The 21931-nt window shown below is 46.5% G+C and overlaps 1 protein-coding gene across 7 annotated transcripts in view; it reads left to right on the top strand.

Annotated features, from left to right (window-relative positions):
- The window catches only part of ACSBG2 (acyl-CoA synthetase bubblegum family member 2), a 48795-nt gene that overhangs the window by 4078 nt on the left and 22786 nt on the right, over positions 1 to 21931 (top strand). For all 7 annotated transcript variants that reach the window (XR_009737428.1, XM_061422482.1, XM_061422484.1 and 4 more), the window contains exons 2-8: positions 2020 to 2120; positions 4039 to 4268; positions 5204 to 5292; positions 5991 to 6111; positions 10423 to 10509; positions 14258 to 14407; positions 20449 to 20625. Coding sequence is in view for 6 of the 7 variants with exons in the window: in XM_061422482.1 (XP_061278466.1) it covers positions 2105 to 2120; positions 4039 to 4268; positions 5204 to 5292; positions 5991 to 6111; positions 10423 to 10509; positions 14258 to 14407; positions 20449 to 20625 (870 nt within the window). In the remaining variant the exon portion in view is untranslated. The remainder of the gene's footprint in view (positions 1 to 2019; positions 2121 to 4038; positions 4269 to 5203; positions 5293 to 5990; positions 6112 to 10422; positions 10510 to 14257; positions 14408 to 20448; positions 20626 to 21931) is intronic.

Genomic DNA, 21931 nt, shown 5'->3' with positions numbered 1-21931 from the left:
GGTGGAGGAAGAGAACTGGTTTTCTCTTCTTAGGAGGACAGCAATCCTATTGGATTAGGGCCCTACTCTTGTGACCTCATTTAACCTTGGTTATGTTTCTCAAGGAGCTTCCCTGGTGGCTCAGTGGTAAAGAATCCGCCTGCCAATGCAGGAGATGTGGGACTGATCCCTGGGTCGGGGAGATCCTTTGGAGGCGGGCACGGCAACCCACTCCAGTATTCTTGCCTGGAGAATACCCGTGGACAGAGGGGCCTGGTGGCCTACCGTCCATGGGGGTCACAAGAGTCAGACAAGACTCAGTGATGAGCAGGCACTCAACTTTCCTCAAGGCTCCATCTCTAAATGCAATCACTCAGGGGTTAGGGCCTCAACATACAAATTTCGGGGAAGACAATTCAGTCCATGAGAATAATTGTTCTTTATGAATCTTTATCATTTATTTGGCTGCACAAGGTCTCAGTTGCCGCATGCAGGATTTTTAGCTGTGGCATGTGAACTCTTTACTTGTGGTATGTGGAGTCTAGTTCCCTGACTGGGGATGAAACTCAGGCCCCCTGCATTGGGAATGCAGAGTCTTAGCCACTGGACCACCAGGGATGTCTGGAGAATAACTTTGAATTCTTGTTATGTAGATGTTTAGAAGAATGCTATTTGAAAGGATTAACACATTGAAAATCAAGGATGGTTAAGGAGTGGTGCTTGTCCCACATCACACGCAAAAGGATTCAAGCAGTGGTGTCCAGTTCCTGAGCATGTAAGGACCCTGGGTAGCCCGGAATCCGCAGTGGCCTCTACCAATGGATTCATGATTGTGTGAACTTCAGTCTGATTACTGACAAAACATCCTCTAAAGGGGTTGCATTGATTTTTGCCCCAGTATAGGAGAGCCTTTGTTATCCCAAATTCTCCCTCACTAACATGAGTTCTTTTCCAGTCTTTTGGGTCTTACTTCATCTCTGTGAAAACTGCATCATGTTTTCTACTGCATTTCTCTTTGGACTGAGATGGAGCATGTTTTTCTGGTTTTTGAGAAGTTAATTTGGTTGTGTCAGGTCTTAGTTGCTGCATCGGACTCTTAGTTGCAATATGTGCAGTCTAGTTCCCTGACCAGAGATCAAACCCGGGCGCCCTGCACTGGGGGTGTAGAGTCTTACCCACCGGACCACCAGAGAATTCCCTGTTTTTCCTGTTTTTAAAAAGTCAGTTAAAACTGTTTTCAGAGAACTGTCTAGTCAAGATTTTGTCCCATTTTCTCATTGGGCTATTGGTCTTTTTCTTATTGATTCACTGGTATTCTTTACATATCAAGGAAATCAGGCTTTGATTGATTATATGTGTTGCCCCCCCTTTTTTTTTCAGTTTGTTGTTGGTCTTTTGATTCTGTTCATGGTATTCTTTGCTGTTTGAAAAACAAAACTTTTTATGTGCCAAAATTTACTGTTTTATCCTTTAAGGCCTTTGAGTTTTTGTGTTGTAGAGTTGCTTCTCTTCAGGAAACTCTAAAATGTTCTCTCACCCATAGGATCACATAGAGATCTAGCCTCTACATTCTCATTGTTCAAAAGACTCTTCTGGAAACTCGAAGAACTGCACATGCTCTGGACTTTACAATTGCTGGATGATCTGGCATGCAGACCTGGCTCCTCTCCTCCGAGGCCCAGGACAGGCATGACTAATCAATCCCAGGGTTCTAGGCAACATGACTAAGTCAACACTGGAGCTGGCTTCAGGCCTGCAGCTCCTTTACCAGGCCTGCTAAGTTCCTGGAGCTTCCAAGGTGGCGCTAGTGGTAAAGAACCCACCTGTCAATCAATACAGCAGATGTAAGAGACACAAGTGTGATCCCTGGGTGGGGAAGATCCCCTGGAGGAGGGCATGGCAGCCCACTCCAGTATTCTTGCCTGGAGAATCCCATGGGCAGAGGAGCCTGGCGGGCTGCAGTCCACGGGGTCTGCAGAGTTGGACACAACAGAAGCAACTCAGTAGCACATGCTAAGTTTCTTGCTCTGTGCCTTGCAGCACGGTGAAGAATGGTCTCTGTAGACCCAGAAGGCCTGAAACCCAGACGACTCAAGAAGAGAAGGCCGAGGACCTCAAAGTAGACATGAGCCAAGAACAAGGTACGTTGTGCAAGAGAGAGAAAGGTGTGCTGATTCACCACTGTTTATAAAGGAGCCCGGGCTGGACAGTTGGGCACAGCCACGGTGCGCCCCAGCTGCTGGCCTTGGCTGAGGTGCCCAATCCTGGAGGGCCAAGTCTCTACATGTGACGGGTAGCAGAGGGGGCAGACATAAGGGAGTGACAGCCGGGCCCCGTCGTTCGGAGCAGAGCTCTGTGAGCCGAGTGACAGTGGGCGAGCCACCTGCTCTTTTGAAGTCTCGGTTGCACCCCTTGTACTGGGGTGGGGCATTAATAATAGAAGCTCCCTATGGCTTCTCTGGTGGCACAGTGGTAAAGAACCCGCCTGCCAATGCAGGAGACGCAAGAGACTCGGGTTCGATCCCTGGGTCAGGAGGATCCCCTGGAGGAAGGCGTGGCAACCCACTCCAGTATTCTTGCCTGGAGAATCCCATGGTCAGAGGAGCCTGGCAGGCTATGGTCCATGGGATCACAAAGAGCTGGACGTGACTAAGTGACTAAGCATGTTAGGGTGGTGTGCCTGTGTGGGTAAAGCATATATACACACATATATATTTAATATTATACACATTATGCCACATTATACATTACATATTACATATAGTGCAGATGTAATTGTGTGTGTGTATATATGTGTGTGGCAGATGTAATAATATATATATATATATAATATATACTGTTGTCACTAAGTTGTGTCTGAATTTTTTGTGACCCCCTGCAAGGCTCCTCCATCCACGGGATTTCCCAGGCAAGAATACTGGAGTGGGTTGCCATTTCCTTCTCCAGGGGATCTTTGTGACCTATGGATCGAACCTGAGTCTTCTGCATTGGCAGGCAGGTTCTTTACCCCTGAGCCACCAGGAAGTCCAATAATATATATGATAAGAATATAATTATATATATACAGTACATATATATATACTTACTATATAAGAATATAGTTATATATATAATAGTACAGATGTAGTTATATATATGTATATATAGTATACATGTAATTACACTTATGGTACAGATGTCATAATATATGTAATGCAGATATGTGTGTATACATATATTTCTAGTTAATGATTCAAATGCTAATGGCTGATTCACATCAAACGATTCAAATGTTTCTAAAAGGAATAAAATAATGCCATTTACCACCTATGAATGGCCATAGATATTATCATACTAAGTCAGAAAGAGAATGACAAATACCATATGATATCACTTACATGTGGAATCTCAAATAAGACACAAATGAACTTATCTATGAAGCAAACAGACTCACAGACAGAGAGAATAAACTTGTGGTTGCCAAGGAGGTGGGGGGGATGGACTGGGAGTTTGGGATTAGCAGATGCAAATAATTATACAGAGGATGGATAAACAAGGTCCTACTGTAGAGCACAGGGAACGCTATTCAATATTCCTTGACAAGCCATAATGGAAAAGAATATACGTGTGCATGACTGAGTCACTTTTGCTGTACAGTATAAATTATCACATTGTAAATCAACTATACTTCAATAAAAGTTTTTAAAAATGATTCAAATGTTGAAGAGTGAAATGGATGCAGCTTTCTTTGAAATGTGTCAAAAAGGAAGATGGCGTGATGGATGGATAAATAGAGGGGTGGCTGGATGTGCTAACAGCTGTAGGATTTGGTGGTGAGTAACAGGGCGCTTGCTATACAAACCCAACTTTTGTATGCTTGAAAATTTTCATAATAGACTGTTGGGGGAGGGTAAGGAAGAAATAAATAGGAACAGGGAAGCTTGCGTAGACCAGCACTGACCATGTGACTTCCCTCGAAGCGTGGGATTCATTCAGTATCAAAAAAAGAGCCCCCTCCCGCCTCCTGAGTATGAAGTGAATATAAAATATATGCCATCCAACCCTGGTGGTTATTTGCAGTTACTCCTAGGCTGTGGACCATTCACCGAGATGGAGAAGTCCTTATGAGGCTATCGAAACATGGGCCAGGCCACGAGAGCCCCTTGACCATCCCTGAATTTTTTCGGGAGTCAGTCAACCGATTTGGGTCTTATCCAGCCCTAGCATCAAAGAAGAATGGAAGGTGGGAAGTCCTGAACTACAACCAGTACTATGAGGCTTGTCGGAAGACTGCGAGAGCCATGCTCAAGGTAAATGCGTTGTTCACTCACTCCTTTGTTCGTCATGTATTAAATCACTCCTTCTGTGTGTAAATACACATGGGACAAAATGCACAAGGCACCCCAAAAAAGAAGTTTAACTGGTGAAAATTTTCTTTCAAATCTTTGTCCCCTCTCTATGGAGTGATTGAGTTGGATGTATCTGGTTCAAGATCTCTCATGAGATTGTAGTCAAGCTATCAGCTGGGGGATAGTTCTTGACTCAGGTATATGGGCACACACATCATTGGAAGGCCTGACTGAGGCAGGATGGTCCACTTCTAAGCATGGCTAGCTCTTGGCAGGAAGCCTCAGATGCTTCCTCTATGGACGGTCCCTGGAGGAGTCAGAGCCACAAAGACAGGAAGGATAATAGATGGTGGGGGCCAGGGGCTGGGGAGTCAGTGTTTCATGGGGATAGAGCTTCAGTTTGGGAAGATGAGAAAGTTCTAGAGATGGATGGTAGGGACGGTTGCATACCAGTGTGAAAGTACTTTTTTGGGTCACACTGTGAGGCTTGCAAGATCTTAGTTCCCACAGCAGGGATGAACTTGGGCCCTCAGCACTGAAAGCATGAAGTCCTGACCACTGGACCACTAGGGAATTCCCCTGGATTTGGGGGTTTTTTAGGGTAAAGGAGCTTAATACCAATGAGCTGTGCACCTAAAGTTGGTTAGAATGATTAAAAACTAAAATCCATAAAAATTAGAATAAAAAAGGGGGTATTAAGTAGAGCAAGGCAAACCAGCCTCCCAAGAGTCACAAAAACACATCACACTCTGGATTTCCATCTCAATGTGGGCTCTCCCCCGACGTGGCTTCCGGGGGCTCTGGGGTCCGCCTTCTCCCAGTGAGTGGTCCCACCTGGAAGCAAACCTCGCCTTTATCTCCGTTTTCTGCTTGTCCGTCTGTTTCTGCCTTCCCAGCTGGGCCTGGAGCCTTTCCACTCAGTTGGCATCCTTGGGTTTAACTCCATCGAGTGGATACTTGCAGCTCTTGGTGCCATCTTCGCGGGGTAAGATCCTGGGCCCTGGACCCTGTGAATGCTGGGGTGGGGTGGGGGGCTGCTGCTCCGGGGGCCTGGCGCCCACAAGGTTTCCACTGAGATATGAGCAAAGAGCCCTAGGCCAGCCAGTGAGATAGACACACACACACACACACACACAGTCATCTGAAATACACTGAAGGACTTGTACAGCTCAGGAATAAAAACACAGATTTTAAATGAGCAGGAAACTTGAAGGGAAACATCACTAAGGGAAGCAGCCAATAAGCACTTGGAAAGCTCCTTGAAGTCATCTGGCAACAGGGAGATACAAACCCACCACATAATGGTTGAAAGCAAAAAGGAAAGGTTGTAAGTGAAGGAAACAGGTGGCTGGGGGAGGGGTGGGGGTTCCAAACCCCACCTCCTATTTACTATGGGACCCTGAACAAGCGACTTCCCTCCCTTGAGCCTCAGTTTCCTCATCTGTAAAATGGGTACTGTGAGGGCTCCATGTCATAGCAACATCACAGGAGTCCATACTCCCATCATCGCTGTCATTCCTGTCCTTTCCATCATTGTCCAGTTGTGGAGGGAGGGAAGCTGGTGGCAGGACTTCAGACTCAGAACCTGCCGGCAGGCCCTACCCGCAGACCCTTTCCTCCCCTTCCAGGATGTTCTTGACTCAGGTATATGGGCACACACATGCATGTGTTTTCTTTCCCCAGGGGCTTCTGTGTTGGTATTTACGCCACCAACTTCGCGGACGCCTGTGAATATGTCATTACTCATGCCAAAGTGAACATCCTGCTGGTGGAAAATAACGCACAGTTGCAGAAAATCCTTTCGGTAACAACTGCCCCCACCCCCCCACCCCCCGCCACCCTCCACCCCGCCACCACCCATCACCAAGGAAGAATGGATGTGTGCAGAGTGGACGAGTTTAACTTCCAAAGCATATTCTTTTCCTACTTGGCCTCCATTTTTTTTGATGTGGACCATTTTTCAAGTCTTTATTGAATTTGTTACAATACTGCTTGTGTTTTATGTTTTGGTTCTTTTTGGCTGAGGGAAGTGTGTGGAATCTTAGCTCCCCGACCAGGGATCAAACCTGCACCCCCTGCATTGGAAGGTGAAGTCTTAACCCCTGGATCATCAGAGAAGTCCCCTGGGCCTCCAGTTTTTAAAATGCACTGCGTGTTATTTTATATACAGTCCACTGTTTATCAGTTTTCTCTTAGAAACGTTATCTTGAGCCTTGCCACGCTTTCAATTTTCATCTCTTACGATCATCCTCTTTTCTGAAATGCTTTTGTGTTTCTCTTCTGTCTCTTCCCCAAGTCTGACTGCTTCACTGTTTTGCTACTTTCTGGTGGATGTCTGGCTCTCCCCCCAGGGCTTGTATGTTTGCTTTGGGTTCTTCCGTTCAAGCTGCGTTGAGCTTGTTACATCTTACATTTTATATTAGAAGTTTGGGGGGCAATTTTCCTCTGCTTTGCTGTGACTTTAAAAAATTTTTCTTTTGGGTTGTGCTGGGTCTTGGTTGCTGCTCGTGGGCTTTCTCGAGTCGTGGTGAATGGGGGCTACTCTTTGTTGCAGTGAGAGGGCTTCTCATTGTGGCGGCTTGTTGTGGAGCACGGGCTTTAGGGCATACGGGCTTCAGTAGTTGTGAAGGCTTAGTTGCTCTGCAGCGAGTGGAATCTTCCTCGACCAGGGATTGAACCCATGTTCCCTGCACTGGCAGGCAGATTCTTATCCACTGTACGACCAGAGAAATCCTACGATGACTTTTTGTACTCAGTGAAATCTGACTCCTCTCTTACTCCTTTTTTTTTCTCCTTGCATTATCTTTGTATGGATGCTGGAGAAACGTTTCCCATGATTTGTGTTTGAATGAGTGCAGTTGTCTGAACCAGCTTTTGACAGAAGTATTCTGAAAGGAGGGAAGTCCTTCGGAAGAGTGAACCTCCATGGCCAGAGTCATTACTCAGCCCAAGAGCCACTGTGATTATTTCTTTCTTCCCTTCTTTCCTTCTGTATTTTTTTTTTTTTGGCCACACCATGCAGCATGTGGGATCTTATTCCCCAACCAGGGGTCAAACACAGGTCCTATGCACTGGAAGTATGGAGTCTTAACAACTTGACCACCAAGGAAGCCCTCTGTTTCTTTAATACCCTACTCCATTTCTCCTGTGTTACACGTTTCATATTTCTGAAGTTGAGATTCAAGTCTTGCCATCAGTGTCATAGACAGTATCCTCTGAACATCAAGGGTGTTTGTTCACATATTAACTTCACTGAAACTAGGGTAGATTCACCAGACTCAATGAAATACAGCTTGACTCAGTGAAAGTGGACATTTTGTGCCACCAGGCCTCCTTCAACGCAAAACCTAACTCCTGAGCTGGTTCAGGAAGCACAGACTTCTACTTTCTGGTTGTCTTTCTGTTTTCTTTTTTTTTTTTTTTTGGCTGCACCATGTGGTATGCGGGATCTTAGTTCCCTGATCAGGCATTGAACCTGTGGCCCCTGCAGTGGAAGCGTGGAGTCTTAACCACTGGACTGCAAGGCAAGTCCCCAGACTTCTACTTTCTGAAATTGCTTTCTGAAGCCATGCTTCTTTGGTCCCTGGTACTCAATTCATGCCGTCTGTCCTGTTCATAGCAGAATGCACTGCTTGCAAGGTGACTGGTGATGAGTGAGGGTAGGGCCCTTTTCCTCCTTGCTGTGAATACAGGCTTCTGATTTGGGTTTCCCACTGTTAGAAAATGCTTCGTGTTCCATTCTTCCCCTGCAGCCACCTTGCTGCTATGACTTCCAGTCCTTGGTCTGGTATCTTCAACCTCATAGGCATAAAGCAATATCTGAATTATTTCCGTCTCCGAGTTTCACTTCCCAGGTGGCTCAGTGGTAAAGAACCTGTCTGCCAATGCCCCAAATGAGGAGACATGAGTTCAATCCCTGGGACGGGAAGATCCCCTGGAGAAGGAAATAGCGACCTACTCCAGGATTCTTGCCTAGAGAATCCCATGGACAGAGGAGCCTGGCGGGCTACAGTCCATGGGGTGGGGAAGATCCGGATATGACTGAGCATGCACACAGAGACTGAGTCTGACCAAAGAGACAGTTTGGGGAAGATTTGTTGTTCTGGTTGCTCTGAGTGAAAGACTCAAAGCCAGGCTCCTCCCAAACTGCATGTTCAGGTCCACTTGGAAATCTTTCTTTCTTGGTGAAGTTCACAGCATGTAACCCTCCAGGGCTTCCTTCTTCCTTCAGATTAAACAGCAGACTCCTCGCCATCACTTCCCCAGGGCATGGCCTCCTGGCCCTCACGCCCTTTCCTGCCTCCTCCCCTGGACTCCTCCCTTCCACCCTCACTCCGGATCACCCTGGACTTTTTACATCCCTCACACATGCCAGCCACTGCCTGCTTCAGGTTTTTTGGATGTCTGCTCCTTCTCTCTCTGGAAAACTCTTGTCCAGATGTGAAAAGCACTGCTGTCATCTTTTCTCTCCGGGCCATGGCAGAGACTTGGCTATAATCAGCATTCTTGATGCTGGAAGTGACATCTGCTTTGCATTGGCTAGGAATGCGCCACAGACACAAACATCCTCCCCGTGCACGAACGACAAGATTCTTGCAGGACAAGAATCCCCTGAACCTTACAGTTCGAGGTTTAGGTAAAGCGTTCTGAACCTGCCCAGGTTCTGGCCACCTTCATGGAGAATTTCTGTGGCCTGATGCCAACTAGAAGTTTGGCTGGATCTTGGCTGTGTAGCTCAAGGTGCCAAGAGAGGAAGAGCCAAGAGGGTTGGCCTTTGACTCACCAACTGAGAGGCACAACTCGGTGCAGCAGAACTCAGGATGCTGTTGCCCTCAGCCCTCTTCAGTGGTTGGGGTCTACCGATACCAACCGCAAAGAACTTAGCAGTCCTAAGACCAGGTTGCTTAGTATCAGTCAAGGCACAGAGCCAAGTTTTACTGTGAGGGCAGGGGAGGGAAAGAGGTAGGGGTCCCTATGGGAGAGAGCTTAGGACACATGCTCCTGGGCCGGGTTATCCTGAGGTCCATGCATAAATTTGACTGTGTGGATCACAACAAACTGTGGAAAATTCTTAAAGTGATGGGAATACCAGACCACCTTACCTGCCTCCTGAGAAACCTGTATGCAGGTCAAGAAGCAACAGTTAGAACCAGACATGGAACAATGGACTGGTTCAAAATTGGGTAAGGAGTACATCAAGGCTGTATATTATCACCTTGCTTACTTAACTTATATGCCAAGTACATCATGCGAAATGCCAGGCTGGATGAAGCTCAAGCTAGAATCAAGATTGCTGGGGAAAATATCAATAGCCTCAGATATGCAGATGACACCACTCTAATGACAAAATGAATAGGAACTAAAAAGCCTCTTAATGAAAGTCAAAGAGAGTGAAAAAGCTGGCTTAAAACTCAATGTTCAAAAAACAAAAATCATGACATCCGGTCCCATCATTTCATGACAAATAGATGTGGAAAGAATGGAAAGAGTGACAGACTTTATTTTCTTGGGCTCCAAAATCACTGGGATGGTGATGGCAGCTATGAAATTAAAAGATGCTTGCTCCTTGGAAGAAAAGCTATGACAAACCTAGACAGCTTATTAAAAAAGCAGAGACATCACTCTGCTGACAAAGGTCTGTATAGTCAAAGCTATGGTTTTTCCAGGAGTCATGTATGGATGTTGGGAGTTGGACCATAAAGAAGGCTGAGGACCAAAGAATTGATGCTTTCAAATTTGTGTTGCCTGAGAAGACTCTTGGGAGTCCCTTGGACTGTAAGGAGATCAAACCAGTTAAGCCTAAAGGAAATCAACCCTGAATATTCATTGAAAGGACTGATGCTGAGGCTGAAACTCCAATCCTTTGGCCACTTGATGCAAAGAGCAGACTCACTGGAAAGGCCCTGATTCTGGGAAAGATTGAGGGCAAGAGGAGAAGGGGGCTACAGAGGATGAGACGGTTGGATGGCATCATCGACTCAATGGATATGAGTTTGAACAAACTTAGGGAGATAGTGAAGGACAGGGAAGCCTGGCGAGCTACAGTCCATGAGGTCGCCAAGAGTCCTACACGACTGAGCGACCGAACACTAACAAATGCACAACTTTCTTTCAGATTCCGATGAACAAGATGGAGACCCTAAAAGCGATCGTTCAGTACAAGCCGCCGGTGGACGACAGCAAATGTGAAAACCTGTACTCTGTAAGTGTCAACAAAGGAGAGGACCGGGCCTTAAAGGGAAGGAGAGCACTGGCAAAGGAAGTGGGTGGTGAGCAAGGGGGAGGGCGGACCCATACAAAGGAAATGGGTGAGGACTCAAGGGAACGGGGTCGTGAGCAACAGAAGTGGGTAGCAGTAGCGGTAATTCAGTCGCTAAGTCGCGTCCGACTCCTTGCGACCCTACGGACTGTAGCCTGCCAGGTTTCTCTGTCCATGGGATTTTCCAGGCAAGAATACTGGGATGGGTTGCCATTTCCTTCTCCAGGGAATCTTCCCAACCCAGGAATCGAACCTGTGTCTCCGGCATTGCAGGCAGATTCTTTAGGGACTGAGTTAGGAGGGAAGCCCACAGACGTGGGTGGAGACTCACCCACCCACTGAGTGGTAGGCAAGGGAGAAGGCGAGGCCTCACAAGAGAAGGGGATGAGGCTTTTGAGAGAATTTTTTTGTACCACGAAGGGTCTGATTTCCTGTAAGGTGTCTGTTCTGGTAATTTATTTCTGTGTAACACATCACCCCCGAAATTGGTGGCATGAGACAGTACCGATCATTTTATTATTAGTTGTTGTTGTTGTTGTTTTCAGAGTATTAGCATAACAGGATTTCCTTGGTGGTACGGTGGTAAAGAATCTGCCTGCCAATGCAGGAAATGTGGGTTTGATCCCTGGGCGGAGAAGATCCCCTAGAGTAGGAAACGGCAACCCACTGCAGTGTTCTTGCCTGGAAAAACCCCATGGACAGAGGATACTGGTGGGCTAAAGTCCATTGAGTCGCAGAGTGGGACAGACTGAGTGCCCACATGCCCATACACAGCGTAACTGAAAAAATACGGCAGCACCGAAAATAAGATATGTTGGAACTCACAACATGAAGTTTAAATATTTAATTTATATTCAAGTCAGAATTTATTATAAATTTACCTTTCTGGCTCTCACAGATGCAAAGTCATCAGTATCTTTATTAAAACCATTAGCCGTTTTTAATGTATGAAAATACGCATACAAGGGGCACGCATTTCTGCTATGGCTTGACCAACAGCCCTGTTGGAGCCTGCCTTTTTTTTTCTTTTCAAATTTTGATGTTTCATCCATCAGAGACCCTGTCTCAGGGTCTTCTAGAGTCAGAAAATGCTTGAGTGCAAGCAACAGAGACCCACTTAAGCCAAAGGAGAGGGTTTGGGTCTTGTTTCTAAGGATACAACAAGTTAACTCACAGAAGTCAGGGCAGGAGGTCTGTGAGGGACCAGCCCAGGCTCCTGTTGTTAATGCTCCTGAGATCAGGCCATCAAACCCATGATCCAAATCAGAAGTCCTAACATGTCATGGAATTTATTTCGTTTTCCCTCCACTCATGTGGGAAGAAAGATGCCAGTGATCCTTTCTGGCCGAAACACTCGCCAGCTCGCGCGCCTTTCAGAAAACCTTAGAATATTAAGACCAGGATGATAACTAAGTAAGTAAGACAACTGGTCAGAATCACAGACCTTCCAGAGGTTAAAAGTGACCATCACAGCACCAAGATCTTAAGTCTGGATAAGTTAAACCCTTTTGTTAGAAACAGTATTAACAGCAGGGTTTCTCAGCCTCATTGGATATTCGAGGTGGATAATTTTTTTCTTTTGAACTTGTTATTTTGTATTAGGATATAGCCTATTAATAATACCGTGATAGTTTCAGGTAAACAGGGAAGGGACTCAGCCATACATAAACATGTATCCATTCTCCCCAAAACTCCCCTTCCATCCAGCTGCCACATAACACTGAGCAGAGTTCAGGGTGGATAATTCTTCATTGTGGGGCTGTCCTGTGCATTTTTAGGTGTTAAGCAGCAACCCTGGCCTCCCTCCACCTACTACATTCTAGTTGAAACAATCACAGATATCCTCAGACATTGCCTAGGTCCTCTGGACAGGGTAGGGGGACATGGGCAAAACTGCCCCTGGTTGAGGACAATGATTTATAGGCAACAGTTTTGTGACAGATTAGGTATCTACTTCTCTGCCAGGGCAAGTAGAACCTCCCATTTTTAGATTCAGTTAAGGAATACATTCATTAGAACTGAGAGAAAAAGGAAATGCCTGGGAAATTAGAAGGTGAAATTTGAGGGCAGAGGGATGACAGAAGAAGACCATTAACTGGACAGGTGGTGATGCCTGGAGTTGGAGTCGGGACCAATTCCAGATTTCCAGTAGAGGACTGGATTGGACCAGGTTGGGTCCAGTGTCTATGTGATCCCTTCATCTGTGGCCACGTGAGGATGAGGTCCTGCACCTGCCATTAGGGGAGCATCCTTTTGAGGTGGGGGGGGCGGTGCTTGGGGCATTTCTCAGAGAAAGGACAGGGTCCCTGCAAAGGTCTGTGTGCACTGCTCCTCTCCCCATCACTCTACCCTGCTAGAGATGCTCTGGTGAAAGGTCCTTCCCTTTTGGATGGGGCCAGCATTGCCCTGTCAGGTTGCAGGCAATGCTGGCCATTTCTGGAGGACATGGAGAGCCCTCTATTTTGCAGACAGGACACTGTCCTCCTCCAGAGCCTCACTGGAGGATCAGAGACAGCATTTTTGCAGCTCTCATGTGAAATTCGGTTCATACAGCCTCACAGTTCTTTATGAGGCATCAAATTCTAAGGTAATTAACAGCACAGGCTCTGGACTCTTGGGTTAAAATGCTAGCTCCTCTGTTTACTTAGTGTATGACCCTGAGCAGGTAACTTACTGCCTCTGAGCCTCAGCTTCTTCATCTGCCAGAAGGAGATGATGTATGTCTTATCACTAAGGATATCTTTGGTTGCAGGTGATAATAGCATAACCCCAAATGGCTTAAGCTTCAAAGAGCATTTGTTGGCTCATGTAACTACAACCCATACACAGCTGGAACCAGGAGCTCAAATAACATGCCCAAGGCTCCATTTGGTGGCAAAGTGGTAAAGAACCTGCCTGCCAGTGCAGGAGACATAAGAGACGTGGGTTCAATCCCTGGGTCAGGAAAAGCCCCTGGAGAAGGAAATGGCAACCCACTCCAGTATTCATGGCTGGAGAATCCCCATGGACAGAGGAGACTGGTGGGCTATAGTCCATTGGTTGCAAAGAGTCAGACACAACTGAAATGACTTAGCAGGCTCCATTATGCTCTCCACTAACCTTGCTTCCCTCTAGTCCTGAGACAGTCCAGCAGCTCCTCAGGTTACCTCATGTTCAGATGACTCATTCATGTCCCAGCACTTCCAGCCAAAGCCCTGACCTTCACTGTGATTGGACCATCTGAGGTCACATGTCTAGAACCAGTCCAATCACTGTGGCCCAGGCAGATGGGACCTTCTAGCTTAAGCCAATCAGGATGCCCTTCAGTTGCATCAATCTGGTCACTAAGTTTGAGGTGTGAGTGGAATCTGGAAGGCAGAGAACAAATGATCCTGAACTCTGCTGTTCTAAGCATTTTACACATAGTGACCAATTTACTGCTTCGAACAACCCAAAGAGTTGGGCCTTGATATCATCCCCATTTTACCTATGAGGAAACTGAGGCCAAGGTGCTTGAGTAGCCTGCCCAGGAAGTGGAGGAGAAGCAGGTGTCTCAGGGCCTCTGTATGAAGTACCTTTCCTCCTGCTGGGAATCATCCTTCCAGGGCAGCTGGTGAGGCAAGACCTGACTGGGGAAGGGGAACATCTGGTGTGCCGGGGGCCCCCTCACACCCTTGAGCCACCACCCTCTGCTGGTCTTTTCTTTCCATAGTGGGATGACTTCCTAGAACTTGGCAGTAGCATTCCCGATGCCCAATTGGACCAGATCATAAAAAGCCAGAAGGCCAATCAGTGTGCCGTGATCATCTACACTTCGGGGACCACGGGCCAACCCAAGGGGGTGATGCTCAGCCATGACAATGTAAGTGCTGTCTCTGCTGATGGGGTTGGACTCTGCAGCCTCCAGGGTCTCATTGCCCTGGGGCAGAGGCCTTCAGACTGTTTTTGTTCTTGACCCACAGGAGCACAGTGGTGTTTAGGAGCACAGTGGCATGGGGGACCTTGATCTGTGGGGCAGAGACTTAAGCCAACACTTCCAAGGTCGGGGCAGCATAGTGCAGGGGTTGAGATCAGGGACTCTGCAGGAGACCTGGCTCTATGATCCTGGGCAACACATCCAAGATCTCTAAGCCTTGGTTTCCTCATCTGTAAAATGGGTGTGATGTAATAGTTCCTGCCTCCTGGGTTGTTTGAGCTCAGAACCATGCTTGATAAAATAAGTATGTAAAAAGGCAGTGTAAACACTGAGTTTCAGGGGATAAAGCAGGAACTGATGTTTTAGTTACCTGAGGAAGGCTCTGTGCTTGGGGAAAATGCATGCATGTCTGAGTGGAGTCCAAAGCTGATGGTAATTTAGGTCACTGGTCGGAAAGAATAGGGGAATCCACACTAAAAGATCCTATTTATATAAAACCCTAGAAAGGGACTTCCCTGGCAGTCCAGTGGTTAACAGTCCACCTGCCAATGCAGGGGACACAGATTCAGTACCTGGTCTGGGAAGATACCACATGCAGAAGGGCAACTAAGCCTGAGTACAGCAACTACTGAGCTGACATGCTGTCGAACCCATGAGAGAAGCCAACAAGAGAAGCCACGGCAATGAGACATCCACGCACCACAGTGAAGAGCAGTCCCTGCTCGCTGCAATTAAAGAAAGCCCATGTGTAGCACAAAGACCCAGTGCAGCCGTAAATTAATTAAAAAATAAATTAGAAAGTGAATATAATGACCTAACTATAATTTAAAACTGTAACTAAATAAAAGGTCCTGTCTATATAAAACCCTAGGAACAGAATTCCTAGGAGGTCCAGTGGTTAGGATCTGTGTGCCACTTCCAAGAGCCCAAGTTCAAACTTTGGTCAGGAAAATAAGCCCTTGTGGTGAAAACCCTAGAAAATGCAAACTTGTCTACAGGAACCAAAAGCAGATGGTGGCTGCTTGGGATGGCAAAGGGAGGCATGACAAAGGGCGATGGGAACAGAGAACATTCACCATTTCAATGGTGGGGATGCTGCACAGCTGCATATGTAAGTCACTATGCACCAACTTGTACACCTCAAATGCAGGTGGTTCCCTGTATGTCAATTACACCTTGATAAAGCTGTTGTTTGTTTTTTTCTAAAGAACATGAAAGACAGTGATGGCTCATTTCTGTTGCATGCCCGTGATATGCCAGGGTCCATCCCGAGAGTTTTACACTTTGTAAATCCTCCCGGTGATTCTATGATTCTATCTGTTCTATCGGGTGGCCGCTGTTTCTACAGGTGAGCAAACTGAAGCCCAGAGAGGTTAAAATGCTAGGTCCAGGTCACACAGCAAGCAGCATGGCAGAGCCAGGACCTGAACTCGGGCAGGCTGGTGTCACAGTCCACACTTTCACCTACACTCTTGATCTATGTGGCTGAGGTGTAAAGATCATTAAAGATGTGATCACTGTAAATACGCTGAAGCCAGCTGAAGAACAGTACGCAGAGCACAGGCGGTTTTTGTTAAAAATTGAAAAATGAAGCAACTGATGTACAAGCCTGTACGCTTTAAAAGTAGAAAAGTGTCTGGCAGCACGTACATCCAACACTCCCCTTTAGAAAGACTGCTAGTTTTGCAATGAAGCATTTCTTACTTAAAAAAAAAAAAATATATATATATATATATATATACATATATATATATATTTTGGCTGCACCGGGTCTTAGCTGCAGCATGTCAGATCTTGTTCCCCGACCAGGGATTGAACCTGGGCCCCCTACACTCTTAGCCCCTGGACTAGCAGGGACGTCCCAGCGTTTCTACTTTATAAGAGCTTTTTGCAGCAACCCAGCTTAAGAGTTGGCAGCACACACTGGCTTTTGCTCTGGCTGTTCCCTCTGCATGGAATTCTTTTCCTAGAGACCAATTTGGCTTCCTCTTTCACCTCCTCGGGGTCCCTGCTCAAATGTTACTGCCTCCAAGAAGTCCTCCCTGACTTTCATGTTCAAAACAGCAAATAAAAATAAACCACCCCATCAGTCCCTGATCCCCTCTGGCTACCGTTTTCCGTGCACTGACATATTATATACAGTCACGTGTTTATTGTGAACATTAGCTCCTTGAGGGCAGCGGCAGTCTGTTGGGTTCACTGCTGCGTCTCCAGTGCTATGTATACAAGGATTCAATCCATTTTGTGGACTGAAATGAATAAAGAGGGTCTGAGGAAGCCCACCCTGGCCAGCGTTCATACTCCTAGTGGCTTCACGTCTGCTGAGATCATCTCCTTGTAGACAGCTGATGAACGCTGAGCTCTTGGAGCAAGTCTGCCTAGATCTTCATCCTGGCTCCCCCATTTGCTAGTTGTGTGACCTGAGAAAACTCCCTTAACTTCTCTGGGCTTCAGTTTGCCCACCTGTGAAATGGAGACAAGAATAGCTGATAGCTCTTAGAGTTGCTGTGAAGGTTAAATAATGCCTCATACTGTGTCAGTTAGCTACTGCTGTGGAACAAACCATTCTAGAACTGAGCAACTTGAAACACCAACAGTGCGTTATTTCTGGGTCTCAGATTTGGACCAGGGCTCAGCAGTGTCTTTTCTGCCCCACAGAGTGTCAGCTGGGATCACTCAGCTGGTGCCCAGGCTGGGTTAACAGGTCTGAGAGGGGCTTCACTCACATGTCTCCTGGGGCTTGGGTTTCTCTGTGGCATGGAAGTAGTGAGGCTGTTGAATTTCTCAATGTGGTGCTGGCTCCCCCAAGGGCAGCACACAGTATGTAAAGGCACAGGCTGACATCTATCAGGGCTCAATGCCAGAAGCTCATGGTGCCCTGCTCTGCAGGTCAAAACCAGCCACTGGACCGGCCCTGTGAGAGGAAGGGAAAACAGACTCTAGCTCTGAATGGAGGGGGTGGCAGAGAATTTGCCACTGTCTTTAACTTACGCATGGGCTTCCCCGGTGGCTCAGACAGTAAAGAATCTGCCTGCAATATAGGAGACCTGGGTTCAATCCCTGGGTTGGGAGAATCCCCTGGAGAAGGGACTAGCTACCCACTCCAGTATTCTTGCCTGGAGAATTCCATGGACAGAAAAGCCTGGAGGGCTACAGCCCATGGGGTCCCAAAGAGTCAGACATGACTGAGCGGCTAACACTTCACTTAACCTACACACAGATATAAGTGCTCAGAGTGATACCTGGCACACAACCTCATCAGTGTCCCCTATTGTGACTTTTAATCCATTATTGACTGGAGACATTTTAATACATCTTTTGCTGCCCATTATTGACTGGAGACGTATCAGTACATTTTTAGACACTGATACAATTAACATCAAGTGTGAAGTTGTTAGAGCTTAAAGTTGATCAAAGTTTCATTAGACAACTTATGATTGTCATTATCATTCACGTTTTTCTCTGTTAGATTTTTGTTCCAACTTTGTGTATGTGGTAAGTGCTAATTTATTACCGTAAAATCTTCAAAGATAACACATGGTGAAATTTTACACAAAGATGAATTTTTCAGTGAATTTTATGGGAATACTTTCTCTGATTGTCTGAGCAACGTACATACCAGTGTCTCAGAAGGTGACAGTTCTTCAGAACATAGTTCTGATTCAGACGATATGCATGTAGACCAACAAGAAGACAAAAAGCCTTAATGATTGATTCCGATGTGGAAAGTGAAACTCATGATGCTAGAGAAGACTTTACCAGTCTGTCAGGTGTAAACTGCTGAATGTAGTGACCTGCAAAACAGTGTTAGTGAAATCACAAAACTGATTTTTGGCCAGCCAAAATGAAAACTCCAGCCGCAGGCATTAGTTTCTGCAAGAATCCCCCAGTCAATAATGAGTTAAAATCATCATAATTGTCATCATTTTTAGAGCAAGAAGTTAAAGGTAGTCCCAGGTTCTCAAAATGTGTCCACAATTCAAAGTTTCTCCCGTTTTATAGAATACTAGGCCACGCTGAGATAAACAGATATAACCCCTCACAGAAACCCCACAAGGTTAAGATGTATCATTAACCCCTTTCACAGATGGGCAAACAGGCTCAGAGAGGGGACATGACTCGAGCAAGGTCAGAGAGCGAAGAATGAGCCTGAGCCAGGTTCTGAACCCTCGGGTGTTTGAATGACTGTAAATCACAGTCTGCACGCACCTAGCCCCTTTTCTCAACAAGTGGGTGCTGGATTCCTTGGGCCTCTGGAAGGGACAGTGCTTATGGGGGCAGAAGGAAAATCCCTCCATCCTGAGACCCAGAGAAAGACAAGGGATGAATCTTGAGGGCTCACCATGGGCCAAGGGTTTTGCATGTTTCCTTGCTCTTAAATGTCCCTTCTCTTCTCTTAAATGTCTCTTCTCTTCTCTTAAATGTCCCTTCTCAACAAAAATTCACTGGGCACCTACTATGTGCTTGGAAAATGGCTTTGGACAGAACAGACCCAACTGTGGCCCCCGGGAAGACAGACAGGGAACGAGTAAATAAAACCACTGAGATTGTGGCAAGTAGTACTTAGAGGATTAGACAGATGCTGGAAGCTTCAGTTTGGGGGTGAGACAGCTTCTCCAAGAGGTGACATTTAACTAGCAATTCAGTATCCAAGGAGTTATTAATAGTTGTGGAGACAGTTGAAGGAAGCAGATCCCAGGCAGTGGGAATGGCCAGTGCAAAGGCCCTGAGGCAGGACCTTGCCTGACCTGTTGGAATAACAGTGTAGAGGCCCATGTGGCCAGATTAACGACCAGTTTATGATATCAGTAAGAAGTATATATTGCTAAATTATAGATATGCTAAAACTTTACATCAAAGCATGCACTGGAGAAAGAAAAACATTCATAGAGTTATAAAGCAACTACACTCCAATAAAAATTTTAAAAAATTTTAAGAAAAACATTGATATATTAATTGTTGGGGTGTTTATTCCATGGGATTAAGAGTGGTCCTTTTGGTTTTTGGACAGTGTTGGTTTCTTAATTTTATGTTGGCACAAGGAAATTCTGTGCCCATTTTACAGATGAGCATTTATATAGAGGTTGCAAGGGATTTTAAGCAAATAGCCCAGGGTCACTCAGCTAGTAAATGGTGGAGTCAGGATTTCTTTTGTGTGTGTGGCTGTGTTGGGTCTTAGTCATGGCATGTGGGATCTTTCATTGTGGCAAGCAGGCTCAGCAGTTGTGGTGCATGGGCTTAGCTGCCCTGTGACATGTGGGCTCCTAGTTCCCTGACCAGGGATTGAACCTGATCTTCCACATTAGAAAGTGGATTCTTAACCACTGGACCACCAGGGAAGTCCCTAGAGTCAAGACTGCTTCTGAGACACTGAGTCCTTCAGATTTTCTGACTTTCCCAGTAGACATCCTGACTCTAGGGTCTCCTTTTGGATCCTGGGGCATCTGGTAATCCCCCAAAGCTGCCCACTGTAGTTTACAATTCGTCCCAGCCTCAGGCAAGTTAGTGAACTTCTCTGTGCCTCTGGTTTCCCATCTCGATGACGGGGGAGAATCACAGTTATCAACCCCAGTGTTAAGATGAGGACTAAATGACTCGATGTTTTTGTAAAGAACAGGAGCAGTGCCCAGCGTTTAGGAAGTGCCTTGCGTTTGTTAAAGAACTGCATTTAAACAGCTCTCAGGTGAGGAGCAGAGGAGTGGCACCCCACTCCAGTACTGTTGCCTGGGGGTTGCTAAGAGTCGGACACGACTGAGCGAATTCACTTTCACTTTTCACTTTCATGCATTGGAGAAGGAACTGGCAACCCACTCCAGTGTTCTTGCCTGGAGGATCCCAGGGATGGGGGAGCCTGGTGGCCTGCCGTCTATGGGGTCACACAGAGTCGGACACGACTGAAGCAACTTAGCAGCAGCAGCAGCAGCAGGTGAGGAGGAGGAGGAAGTATATCGGATCTCACTGGATCCTCAGTTCAGCTTGTGTTCTAGATCACGTGGACAGCGGGGTCGGTGGCGAAGGAATGCAACCTGGCTTATGCCCCCGAAAAGCAGGAGGTGGTGGTCAGCTACCTTCCTCTCAGCCACATCGCAGCTCAGATGATGGACGTCTGGGTGCCCATTAAGGTCGGGGCTTTCATCTACTTTGCTGAACCAGATGCTCTCAAGGTATCAAGGCTGAGGGAAGCCCAGATGGGTGGACGGCTCCATCAGGGCCCAGATCTGGGGGTGTGGAGTCAAGGTTAAGGGCAGCTTGGAAGGGTGGATGGTTCCATCAAGGCCCAGATCTAGCAGGCGGAAGGGTTCCTTCTCTGTCCTCAGCTAATGCTCCCCTTTAGCAGCATGTGAATCGGTTAACCACCTTCTTTTCGTTTTTATCTTTATCCGAGTCATGGTGTCCATGGTTTTGCAGGCTGTATACTGAACTACCTAAGACTAAAATGTAGATGGCACTAAAGGCAGAGTTTGTGTGTGTGTGTGTGTGTGTGTGTGTGTAGCTTTTTTTTTTTAATTCAGTATTCCCAGCTCCAAAACCCTCCACAAACCAAACATTTTTGGCAGTCGAATCTGACCTGAACTGATGTGAAGCTATTTGAGTCTTCATGTTTACCCCACTTACTGGGAATACACATATCTACAGAAATATTCATGGGCTTCTCCAGTGCCTCAGCGGTAAACAATCTGCCTGCCATGCAGGAGGCACAGTAGACGGGGCTTTGATCCTTGGGTTCAGGAAGATCACCTGGAGAAGGAAATTGTAACCCACTCCAGCATTCTTGCCCGGAGAATCCCATGAACAGAGGAGCCTGGAGGGCCATGGTCCATTTGGTTGCAAAGAGTCAGACATGACTGAAGCAACTTAGCACTAGGAACAAAGGCATTTTAACTTGTTTTTGGCTTCAGCACACAGGATCTTAGTTCCCTGACCAGGGATCGGACTCGTGCCCCCAGCAGTGGGAGCACAGAGTCTTAACCACAGGACTGCCAGGGAATTGCCTGTCTTAACATTTTAAACAACTGCCAGAGTGTTTTCAAAGAGGCTGTGCCATTTTACATTCCCACCAGAAGTGTATGAGAGGTCCAGTTCCTCCATATCCTCACCAACACTTGTTACTATTTTTGTCACTTTTCACTTTCATGCATTGGAAAAGGAAATGGCAACCCACTCCAGTGTTCTTGCCTGGAGAATCCCAGGGACGGGGGAGCCTGGTGGGCTGCCGTCTATGGGGTCGCACAGAGTCAGACACGACTGAAGCGACTTAGCAACAGCAGCAGCAGCAGACGTGAAGTGGTCTCTCTCCTGTTAATTTGCAGTTTTCAAATGATTAATGATGGTGAGCAACTTTTCTTGTGCTTATTGGCCATCTGTGTATCTTCTTTGGAAAAATCTCTTGTTCACAGTTTTGCCTGTGTAAAAACTGAGTTGTACATCTTATTGTGGAATGTTGTGTTCTTCATACAAATTGTTTATCAA

Source organism: Bos javanicus, chromosome 7 (genome assembly GCF_032452875.1).
Source record: "Bos javanicus breed banteng chromosome 7, ARS-OSU_banteng_1.0, whole genome shotgun sequence".
NCBI classification, from domain to species: domain Eukaryota; kingdom Metazoa; phylum Chordata; class Mammalia; order Artiodactyla; family Bovidae; genus Bos; species Bos javanicus.
This window is presented reverse-complemented; position numbering and strand designations above follow the sequence as displayed.